The sequence below is a fragment of the Hippopotamus amphibius genome, chromosome 4 (genome assembly GCF_030028045.1).
Source record: "Hippopotamus amphibius kiboko isolate mHipAmp2 chromosome 4, mHipAmp2.hap2, whole genome shotgun sequence".
Classification (NCBI taxonomy): domain Eukaryota; kingdom Metazoa; phylum Chordata; class Mammalia; order Artiodactyla; family Hippopotamidae; genus Hippopotamus; species Hippopotamus amphibius.
Window position 1 is genome coordinate 30,699,151 of NC_080189.1, and position 12,455 is coordinate 30,711,605.

At 41.9% G+C, this 12,455-nt stretch overlaps 1 protein-coding gene across 1 annotated transcript in view; it reads left to right on the forward strand.

The window, feature by feature from the left end:
- The first annotated feature begins 4,463 nt into the window (after positions 1 to 4,463).
- TSPAN12 (tetraspanin 12) overlaps positions 4,464 to 12,455 on the forward strand; it is a 70,604-nt gene continuing 62,612 nt past the window's right edge. Inside the window, exons 1-2 of the mRNA XM_057733958.1 lie at positions 4,464 to 4,638; positions 5,587 to 5,722. Coding sequence (XP_057589941.1) covers positions 5,657 to 5,722 — 66 coding nt within the window. The 5' untranslated portion in view covers positions 4,464 to 4,638; positions 5,587 to 5,656. The remainder of the gene's footprint in view (positions 4,639 to 5,586; positions 5,723 to 12,455) is intronic.

The following is a 12,455-nucleotide window of genomic DNA, read 5'->3' on the forward strand; positions in this document are numbered from 1 at the left end:
AGGACTAAATTATGTGGACCAATGTTAGCTGGTGAAATGAGTCCAAATCCCTGAACTTTGTACAGAGGATGGGTTCGGATAAACTTTAAGTGGAAATTCTTCTAGGAGTCTATACGAGGGTGCTAATTTGGGCGATTTCGTATTTAATCGTATGGTATACAAAGGCAACTGTGGGTACAAAGGCAACTGTGGGTACGGGACGTAAACTGATGGCATGGGATGGAAATGATGTGAGCTGGGTTTTCTTAGGGTTCTTTGCTATTGCTGGGAGGTTCCTGCTTCAGTGGTTCTCTCAGGAACTAAGGGCTGCAGAAATTGTTGGCTGAGAGCTGGGTCGTTTCAGCAGTGAACAGGAGAGAAGACGACAGCACCCATTTTTTTCTCCACCCTTAAGTTCAAACAACATCTGTTTATTTTCAGTTATCTGCCCTCCTCTGTCTGGCCATATGCTTCAGAGAAGAGTTGCCCCAGGCACAGGGAAGGCGTCCTGATTGCTTTAAACCAGTCATGCCTAACCCATAGCCTTGCCAATAATCCATGCATACATCAGTATGTGACAGGGGTCTAGCTAATGTACCACAGTGGATAACCTGCTGCTAAACTTCTGGGAGAGGTTTCCTTGATCATAAGGGAGATTCAGAGGTGGGAATGGATTTTTCCTTCTCTAGAAGAAGTGATAACTGTACATAGTGCCTGGATTTACACAGTTCTCTTGTGAGTATAAGATGTAGCCCAAGGACATTAGCTGTCACACTGTGTATATCAGAAGAGCAAGGTGGGAAAAGAACTGATTTCTTGATGTCATTGGTGACTGGATGGATTGCTATTTTTGGATGTATTGTTACGTGAAATATTATGTTTACTTATATCCTTATTATTGTGGTACTTTGAGATGAATTTTCTAGTTTGCATAGGATTGTCAGAATTAGCAAATTAAAATGTAGGATGCACAGTTAAATTTGAATTTCAGGTAAACAATGAATAATTTTTTAGTATGTGTATGTCCGATGTGATACTTGTCCACTGTAATATTTGGAACATCTTTATGCTGAAAAATTATTGGTTGTTGATCTGAAATGCAAATCTAAATGGGCATCCTGTATTTTATTTGCCAACCTTAAGCTTGTAGTTGAGTAAAGTCTACCAAACTCAGTGCTGGAAGGCTTTTCTCAGGTCCTACTGAGTATACTCTTTCAGAAGCAAAAGATTAAAGTAGATTCGCCAGTCATAGTTTGAGTATACATATTTGAAATTCAGCCTCATATGCTCAAGAAGTAATAAAAAATGCCTAGAATGTTTTTATTCTTGAGGCTTGTCAGTGAATTCCCACCCAGATTTGAAATATTATTGTAACGCAGATTAACAGTGGAAAGAGACCAATCTTAGAATCTCACTTTCTTTTCTTACTACCAGTATGGCCCTGGAGAAATCAACTCTCTGAGTCTCAGTATCCAACTGTGTCATTATGCGGAATTAATAAGACAGTTTATGGGAGGCACCTATTATGTCAGACACATAATACTTCTCAAAACATATTAGGTCTCTTTCCTGTATTGATTGTGAAGAACTGCCGCAGGTGTACTGTAAGGGTATTATACTAAGACGCAATAGAAATTCAGTCATCCTACCAAATGGCTCCTTCCCCCTGCACAACTTGAGCAGAATGAGGGCAATAAGATGTGGACAAATGAACTGCCTTGTGGAGTGAAGAACTTGTATTACATTACTGCTTAGCTAGCTGAGTTTTACTCCTCACGGTAGGAGTGACACACATGAGATTAGTTGTAAATAGTAGCTGCTATTGTTTTCTAAGCTGAAGAGTTTTGCCTTTTCTTGAAGGACAGGAACCCATCTTAGTCTTAGTATCTTCAGCATGTGGCCACACACTCAAAGGTACTGAGTGACGCACACACAGCCAGAGAACTGGGTTCCTACTTCAAGGGCAAGGAACAGACCATCCCACCTTCCTAATGTGTTATTCTACCTTCAAACTGTCATGCCCATTTTGGGATTTTTCTATCCAACCTTTGTGCAGAAAAACATTATTCTCAGAGACAAAAATATAAAACCGATAGAATGACAGCTGTGATGTCAAGTCTTCCTGTACTTCTATGATCCTGGAGAAGAGAAGACTTGGAGTGGGAGAGACTAGCAGCTGCCCTCAAGGAGCTGAAGGGCTGTCAGATGGGAGAAGGATTGCTTGTGCTGTGGATTCCAAAAAGCAGAAGAACTAGAGTTGAGTGGTACCAGTTACAGGAAGGTACGGTCAGGTTTAAGCTATTAAAAGTACCCAGTTCTGCAGTGCCTCAAATGTGGTGAGGTCTCCTCTGCTGAGATGTTGATTCACAGACTTTGATAAACCATTCTTCAGGAATATTAGAACAGTGACTGCAGCTCTGTTTTCTTCTTAATTTATAACATAGGAATAATCCCAGGTACCAATTCACAGGGGAGGGATTTGATCCAACTAAACCTGAAGAAACTCCTTTGCTAGTTTTCAGGGGTCTGTAAAGGGTTAATTGCAGTGGTTTTCAAACTTTGCTGCAGATTAGAATTACCTTGCAAACTCTGAAAATCTGGATGTCCAGGCCACATCTGCAGAGATTCCAATTTAATTGGTGTGGCTTACAGCCTGAGTGTTAGGATTTGTCCAAAATCCCTAAGTGGTTCTAGTATACAGTAATTCTGAGAATCACTGAACTAGTTAGAGAGTATGATTCTGGATTTCAGCTTGGAATCTGATATAACTAGAGGTGTAACTTTGAGCAAATTTTTTTAACTTCTCTTGGTTCTATATTCCTCATTTACTAAAAGTGGGTGAGGGTGGGGATGGGATATGTACTTCTAAAGCATCTTCCTCCAAAATTTTATTATTCTAGGGCCCTTATAGGTTTATGAATTCAAAGGTACTTCACTACTTTCTAGAAATAGAAGAGGATCTCTGTTCAGAGATCTGGGGATGATTCGCACTCTTTCTGTCAGTTTTAATGGCAGTCATAGACTCCCCTCAATGTGGGGATGTTTCTGTCACTCAGAGGGATGTGTGGTACCAACAGCATTCAGATGGTAGGTGGTTTCAGCAGCCCTCTGCTTGTAACTGGCACACACCCTCATTTGAGCAGTAACTGAGGATAAAAGTGGGTTTCTTTGCTCTTCTCTATGACTCCAGAAGATACTCTCTTGCCAGAGTTAGGGACATCTGATGGATGACTGGACATTTCTCTTGGTATTTGGAGTGGATGGCTGTCTTTGTGCTCTTTGGAGCTTGCTGCCTTACACACAGGTAGTGACTTGCTTGCCAAGACTTTTCCTCCCATAACTCAGGACACTCAAGTTCCCTTTAGGTCTTAATTTTACTTCTATCCAAATGAGAGTGTGTGTCTCTTCATCACCCTGGTCAAGTAGCAACTGACACTAGATAGGTGGTAGAGGACACAGGACTCCATTTTTCCCCCCAAGGAAATTTAAGAAGGACTCCTATTACTAGGTTTTCTCAAAGGTGTTGCTTATATTTTAGGTAATTCGCATTTGTTAGTGAAGCTTTATTTGCCACACAATGTGCACAGACGTAATCAGAAATGTGGGCTATCACAAGGCATAAGACATCAAAATTTGATCATATTTTAAATGTGAAACTTCTTACTTTCAAAAGTGAAGGTACTTTTGGAAGGACAGTCTCCTAGTAGTAATACTTCCTGAATTTCTAGCTAAGAAAATTCAAAACCCATTACTATATAACAATTCAAGATAAAATCACAGTTAAAACTCAAACAATGCTATTGGGTGAAAATTTTGGAAACTTTGCATTACTTGTGAAAGAGTTATACCTGTTCTTCCTATTCTGGGTGTCAGATCGCCGCATAACGACCCTGGGGTGTAGTAAATGCTATTAGTGCACCATGGAAGTGAGAAAGACTGTTTTTTTTAAATCAGGGAGGGCAACAAAGCAATAAGAAGGAGCATGGGGCACCTTGTCAGTGACAAATCACAGGAGGTGGTTCTAGAAAGGTTGTGAAAACTAGTTTCTCATTGCAGGAATGGAGTTGGGCCACTCCTTCACCCCCCTTCTCAAACACAAATATTTTCATATAATAAAAGCCTGTTTCCCTATGGTTATAACCCAGCCTCCCCTCCTCCGACACCACCATTTTAAAAGGTCTTGCTGCGCGGACTCTTCCAAAGTCCCGAGGTTTTATCTCCCTCTGACCCTTGCAGAGGTGAGGCGTCCCTGCGGGGGCTCACGCCAATTGAGGGGACAAGAAACACCCACCAGGATCCAACCCCGGCAGCAGGCGGCCCGAGCATGCGCTGAGAGTTTGTGCAGCTGGCCCTGGCTGCCGCCGCTGCCTCGTCCGGACTTGGCGAGGACTTGGGAGGGACAGCGGCGCTGGGAGGTGGCTTAGCAGAGACTTTCCAGCAACTGCTGCCCAGGACTTTTTTTTTTTTTTTTTCCTTTTTCCCAGGAGGCGGCGGCGACGGCGGCGGCGGCGGGGGGAGAGGAAGAGAAGGAAGCGTCTCCAGCGTGAGCCCATGCAGCCCTGCGGCTCTCCGGGAGGAGCGTCCCTGCTCCGATGAGCCCCCGCCGTGCGTCCCCGCCTGTCCCCCCGCGGGATCGGGACGCGGAGCCCAGCGCCGACGGTGAGTGGCCGCGCGTCTCTCGTCCTTCCTGCCCGCTGTCCCGCCCGCCCGCCGGCGGCTGCCCCGGGCGCTGTGTGCTAAACTACTTAGAGCCTGGCTTCGGGGCTCCCCGCCGCCCGCGCTTCCCCGCGCGCCCTGCCGGGGGCGCGCGCCCGGGTGGCGGGGCGGCTGACCGCGCTGGGCTTTGTGCTCCTGCGGCGGCTGGGAGCGCGGGGTCGCGGCCAGAGCCGGGGCCGGGGGAGGGGGACGTGAATGACTAACCCGGCGTCTGCACAGCTGCACCGGCCCTAATTCCCCTGCGCCCTTCCCCGCCCCCCCGCCCCCGGCTAATCCATCATTCCGGGGCCGAAACATCATTTCTCACGTTCTCCCAGAGAAACCCTAGTCGCGGGGCGGAATCCCAGCTCAGCGCTGCACCCCCTCCAGTGCCCCGCGCTCACACTAGAGCTGCGGGGTGGGAAGGGGGCGCGGAGGGGGGGGGGGGCCCAGAAACTGTCCCAATGAGAGGGACACTCGCACCTTCCGTGTCGCCGGCGGCGTCTGTGACATCTCCGGGGGTAGTGTGGTTTCCAACCTTCGGGACAGTTCTGAGCAGAGCTGTCCCCGAGGAGGGGCGTGGACTGAGGGAGGTTTTAAAGAGCGTCTCATCAGAATTCAGAGGACACCGCCGCGTGTCCCCTGAGAACCCAAGTTTACTGCGCGCCTTCATTCATCCGGGGGGACAGTCTTTTCTCTTCCCAGCAGGTGTTATATGAAGACGGTTTGGAACTTTGGGGAGTTTAGCTTACTATTATAACTTTAACAAATGATCTTCGATGAAGCGATGTCTCGAATGAACTAGGCTTCGGAGCAGACCCTGGACCCAGCTGAGGGCTGGCAGAGGAGGGATGGGCTGGGCGCGGGGAGCGCGGTGGTGAGAAGTCTCCTGTTCTCCCCCGCCCTCCGCAGATCGCTGCTGTTTTGCCCGTGGGGGTAGGATGTGGTGAAAGGATGGGGCTTCTCCCTCCCGGGGCTCACAATGGCCAGAGAAGATTCTGTGAGGTGCTTACGCTGCCTACTCTACGCGCTCAATCTGCTCTTTTGGGTAAGTCAGACAGTCCATTGCACAACAGGTGGGCACGGCTGGACTCGCTTTCCTCCAGCCACCACATAATGCGCCAAAGGGCATGGCTAAGCGTTAATTAATTACATGGGATCACACCCTCTATTTTTCAGAGAAGTAAATTTTGACCTTAAAATGCCTTTGATCCAGCTCAAGTTCCATTTGTAATTAGAAAAAAGAAATCCACCCCTGGATACTAGTGGCAGTAAAATTAGACTTGAAGTTAATCTAGGGATATAAATAAATGCACGTGCTTGTGCTTGTAGATAAGAAAATTTTGACATACTACTTAGGGGACTGCTTGTTTTCAGGAATTTCTGATAACTGTGCAAGCCATAAATTGTTTCCTTAACGTCATCCTATAAAATCTGGTTGGGGCAAGAAGTCTTAGTGTGTTTTCCTAGGAATTCATACCCAGATATCCTATCAAAAGACTAAGTAGATTTTTCTGGGAGATTCCATATAGTCTGAAAAGGTGGTTTTCATGTAACTATTTCTATGTTGGCAAAGCTTTAAGGAATTTTGTGTTTGCTTTTGGAAAATCCCATAACCATTTAAGGAAATAGAATACATAAAATTTAACAAGCTCATGGAAATCTTTATGCCCTATGAGTTAGTGACTTTTTATGCTTTGCACCCAGGCATAAATTTTCATTAAGTGTTATTAATAATCACATTGTTATTTATAAAACGTATGAGGAAACTATAAAAATTAAAACGTTGAATGTTGCTTCAGGAAGCTGTCATGCTTAGGCAGTTAATTTTTTTTGTTGTTGCCAAATTTGTGTTCTATTAATAATTTATATTCAAAATGTTCTGTTAGAATTTTTAATGAGTAATTTATTTGTTTGGCTCACCAGATGGCATTTACCAGCTTTTTTTGTAGGCTTGTGACATGTGGTCTCTCTCTAGAGGATGTCATTTGGGTTGAACTACTTCTTATGGATGGCTCTATTTTAAGGTGACAAATTAAGCCTTACTTCAACAAGTAATCTGAAAGATATCTAAAATGGCAATATCTTTTTCTCAGCATGACACTTAAAGCATTGAGTAGTTATATTCACCACTTGGAAATGTAAAATACCTCATTGATCTCATTGTAGTTTTTAATTCTAAAAATGTACAGTTTTAAGTGAGTTGAATTACCTGCTTAGCTATAAGGGATTAAGATTTGGAACTTAGTTTCTTTAAAGTGTCTAATAATTATGCCACTCCTGTTTACTAGTTTTTCACTTTTCTACTTTATTGTTTTTAATTACAGAATCATCACATTTTTATAACTAAAAGGGGATTTAAGATGATCTGGTTGAATTTCCTTTGGGAATGAGAAAACTAAGTGTAGGTTAGGGACTGGAATCCAAGGGTCAAATAGCGCAATGGCGACAGTGCTGGGAGCAGAACTCAGCTTTCTTGCCCCCAGACAGTGCCTTTACATGGAAGATGACTGCGTTCAAACCTTGGGATTACTAGGACTTTTTTGCTCAACAAAGAATGTTTTGGAAATTTTTTCAATAATTTGTATTATGTGTGTGTGTGTATGGAGAGGAACCCAAGTCATTTAACAAAAATATAACTCTTCTGAGTAATGAAATTTGCTTAAAAATGCCTATTCCTTAAACTCCTCCAGGGCTCTCTGTGTCCCCAAAGAATGTAAAATGTTATTTCTTTGTTGTTATCCTGTACTTCAACATTCTCACTTTGTTCTGATGTATTAACATTGCTTCCCCCTTTCTCCAGTCCTCCTCTTCTCCAAATCTCATCTCCCCACCAACAAAATAATCCTTGTTTACTGCCTAGTGTGCCATCCCTCTGTATTTTTCTTTATTTCTTACAAAGATGTATTTACTCACACCCATCCACATATACCCTTTCATGTACATTCATATATCCATTCATGGTATTTTTTGTTAGGTTGTTTTTCTCATTTGGTTAGAGTTGCAGGAGTGGGATTGCTATGTCAGAGGATATATAATGGTGACAACAAAATAAGCTAACATTTATGTAATTCTTACTATGTTTGTCGGGCACATTGTGTCTCAGTTTCCTAGTCTGCAAAATACAAATGGTAGTTCCTATTTTTTAGAGTCCTTGAGGGGGTTAGAGTCAATATACGTAAAGTGCTTGAACAGGGGCACCTAGTAAGTGCTATCTATGTAGTAGCAGTAGCCATAGTATAGCTGTAGTACCTGCAGTCATTGCTACTACTACAGTAATGATGCTAATAGTCTGCTATGATAAGTAGATTACTAGCAGATGATTGCTGAGTCAAAGGAATCCTTGTAGTAGTAATAGTAGTTATTGTTATGATTAATACTGCTCCTGTTGCGACCACTCCTGCATTCTTTCGACCCAGTAATCCTGTGCTGGGAATCTATCCCCTAGAAATAAAAGCACCAATACACCTCATTATATGTACATCAGTATTTGCTACCATCTCATTGGTGTTATGACACTTTTAAATTTTTGCCAGTCTGCAAGGTTGTTACTTTATTTTTCGCCCCCCCCACCACTATCAGTGAGCTTGAGCATCACTTTATATAAACAAATTTTTATATGTTGTTTTCAATGGAATTTTTCTCTAGAATTTTATATATTCTTTTTTTATTTTTCTGTTCTTTTAAAGCCCTTGCCTTTCTTGTCTTGAATAAGGTTTCTTTTTCCGTATGGACTTTAAGATTATTTTGTACAATTAAAATATCTGTCGGGAGTTTTGTTGGAATTGTATGAAATGTGTATGCTAACTTTGGGGACATTGGCATTATTCTTTCAATGTTAAGTGATCCTTTATTTCCTTACTTGTGCCTCACATATTCCTGGGCATCCTTACTGCTCTCTCATCTAATTCTCAAAACAGCCCTGGAAAATGGGGGGCTGTGGGGAGTGGTAAAGAGAAGTTACTCAGAGAAGTTTGTTAACTTGCTAGTAAGTAGCAGAACAGGGATTCAAAGTCCTCTTTTTTTTCTTCTCTAAGTGCAGCAGAAGTTGTACTATTGGAAATGGTGGTGAATTTATTTGCAGCAGAGAAGTAAACCTCCTCAGTAGGAAGGGATTAGCTGTCCGCCTGCTCATTCCAAGTCTGCTAGAGCAGTGCTTCACCAACCTCCACATGCATACGAATCACCTGGGCATCTTGTTAAAATGCAGATTCTGACTCAGTATGTCGGGGGTTGGGCCTGAGAGGCTGCAGTTCTAAAAAGCTTCTCTGTGAGGGCCATGCTGCTGATCTGAGTGCCCCACCTGGAGGAGCAAGGCTTTAGTCCTTGCTTTTAGTTCTTACCGGAATTAGAAGCAGAACAAACCAGTGTGCTGTGAACCTGCGTTCATCCTGAGTATGGAGAGGGCGATTGTTCTGGCTCTAGTTTTGTGGGATTGAGACAACTGCCCTCATTACCTATGGGATCAAAGTCTGTATCCTTTTACTCTTCACCTAGCATTTAACATAGACTTTTCCTTATCTACTTCTACTATACTGGTGTTTTCTCCCCTTCTCTACCAAGTGAGGATTTTAGCGAAAGAAAAAAAAAAGTCTTATTTGGAAAAACACTGAGGACCAGTTTTGTTTTTCTTTTCTGGGAGTTGACTATCACACAGTGAATTTTTTTTTTTCACTAAAAAAGTATATCTTGCTTATTAAATGTTTTAAGTGGGAGGTATAGACCTGTCTAAGAGGAAACAACCCACTTAATATTCGAGATCACAAATGCACTGCAGTCTTTCATTGCTGTGCATCTGGTCACCTTGATTTACCATCTGTTGAGGTGGCTCTTTCACTTGTAAAGAAGCATGATCCCAGTTCAGCTCTGCTGGGGTTGGCGGATAGATACCGGACCTTCGAGGTTTGTCATGAGTTTTGTAGGTTTGTAATGGAAAAAGGCACATGAGACACAGTGCACGTGAGTAAACTGCCCTGAGAGCTCTTTTGAGACCATGATTCACGTTCTGGCCACGATGGAGCAAGGAAATGGATTATTTTTACTTCAAATGTATCACACTTTTACTCTTTAAGTGCCATGTTATTTCATAAATGAAAGCTTTCCTCCATTTTAAAGACAACTTCTGTGGCTTTATGATATGAGTGTTTGCCATTCTTAGTTGATAATTTTCTGCTATTGGAAATATGGATACATATAGTTCTTTTTGGAAATTCCTGAAATTGGTGAACACTTAACATTCATCACCTATGTTTGTTTATTATTTTCTCGAAGTAGAATATCCCATCTGTAGTTTTAAACTCTCTTTTCTCACCAGCAGATAAGAGCCATTGTCTTTCACTTACCATTACCAAAGATAGTAGCAAGAGAGACGAACTGCCCTCAATGAAATATGAAAAGAAGCTTATAAAAGAAAACCTAAAAAAGTAGACAGGAAATCTGGTTCACACATTTAGGATATATGCAAGCTAGATGAAAAAACAGAAAGCTCAATGCTCTGTTTCTTTTTCTCTGGCTTTCTGTAGTGAACCTTAGGTGTTTGACCCATGCAGACCCTAAAGAGGTTCTTGCCAAGTGGGTGTTTGCATTCACACAACATTTATATAGTCATATTAAAATACTACTTCTTAAAGTGATGCTCCGCCTGCCCCCAACTTTGTGCTATGAAAGGCAGTACAGTTTACTTTAACTCTTCCTAAGGAATAAGGGAGAGCCCTCCGAGAAATGTGAGTGCTTTTTAAAAATAAACATTAAATAAACTTCAGTCTCAGGGGCAAAGCTAATACACTTTTTTTATGCAGTTGGCTTAGCTGAGCAAAGACAGGCCACTGCATGCTTCTTAAGGAAGCGTTTCGAGGAGAGGGGCCTGGAGGCTTCTTTGGGGCACAGCTCTGCTGCCAGCTGGAGTCGCAGGCCCCTCACGCATCGTCCCCACTCAGAACAGTCACAAGCTGGACTCCTGGGCTGCGCAGAAACTACAGTGTAGAATGAGGCCTTTCACCCTTCTTTCGCCTGCAGTGCCTGTAGGGTGACCAGATCATTTATTGTGGAAATCAGGACAATTTTGAGAGTGAAGGTAAAGGGGTTGTTTCTATTAACAATGATGCCAGGACAACAGAGGCTTGAAGAGGAACCGTCCTGGTCAGAGTGGGATGTATGGTCACCCTGTCTGCAGGGCAACATGATCTATAAAAACTATTAGTCAGCACAGCTCCAAGGTGCTATTGATTTATTCAGCCCTAATTAGTAGATGTTCATGCTTAAATGATACTCACAAGTAATTGCCAGAATTCGTTTCAGCTATCATTTACAGTGCCCGTGCTTTCACAGCATTTGCCAGTAGACTGATGTGTTTGCTCTCTTTTCTGCTCCCCACCACTAGAAGGCAAGCTGGTTGAGGCATGAAGTGATTAAAAGGTGAATGGGAACAGGCTTGGGAACATGAAGCAGACATGTTCCTGGAGTACTTGCCTTGGGCTGCCAGCCTCCAAATTATCAAAAATTGATTTACCTTTACATTTTAATAAGTAACAATTGGAATCCTTTTGTTTTTTAAGAAAAGAAGGGAATTTTAAAAGCACCTAGTTCAACTTCTCCATTTTCAATATGTGCTAACAGAGTTTCTAAAAGCTTGAATTACTTGCCTAAGTTCTCTGTAGAGACAGAAATGGAACTAAGTTCCTGGTCTCTCTTCCGCATTCTGCTCTTTGCTAACAGATTTGACATAAAAAGAAAAGTTTAGGTGGGTGGCTTTAGACATCTGTCTGTCTTGAGCAGAAATGATTGGTGTTATTGTCACCTTATATGAGACTATATATTATATATGCCAGACAGTTGAAGGTTGTAAACGTCTGTTTTTTGACTGTGACCTTACTTGGTGGAAACTCTAGGTATACATTTCATAATAAATTCTGGTTTAGGAAACAACTTGATTCTTGTTTTTGTTTTTTTTAACATGATTAGATTCAAGCAAAACCAAAATATATCTGCAACACAGCAAAGTTCATTTTTATAAATATTTTTTGAGAGCTAGCATTTTCTAAATGTTTTTGCAAGACAGATGTGGCAAAAGGTCCTGCCAAGTAGTATGTTAAATATATTTCTCTAAAGTAATCTTTGTGCTATTTTCTAAATATTTCCTTGAACTGCAGGTAATATTTTGCAATATTGGAGAAGATGTAAGGAGCTATAAACCTAGGTACATGGGTTGACTACAGTGTCCTAGTAATTTAATCATCATGAAGGACAGTTGGAGAATTATTTTATTTTAATTTGGAAAATTAGTAGAAAATACCATTATTAGTAAGGAGTCCTGAATTGCTTGCATAATTTGTCCTTCTAGATTTAATAACATCAGGATTGGTTATTGAGGTGACCTTGTCTCATTTAGCTTAGTTTCTTGCTATAGCATGTACTGTATTTGTTGTTTCTGTTATTATTTTCTCAACAGTGAGTAAAATCACTCTTTGAGAATTGAACTGTTCTCAGACATTTAATGCGGCTGGAAGTAATGTCATAATAAAAAGCAGTTTATTTTCAGAATTGCTTGTTTCCTATGAGATAAAGCTTTGTGTTGCCATTATTTATTTCAACTGATGTTCTACGCACAGCTTGGGTAACTACAGTGAAAAAAAAGCAGGGCCAAGTAGAATGCAACATTTGTAGTTTAAGGACTTTTGAGAACACTTAAGCCAGCTTCTGACCTGATATATAAATCTTTGATCATGTAATTCAGCAAGCATCTCTACTGGAAAACTTCCAGATATAGAAAGCTCAGTTCTTCT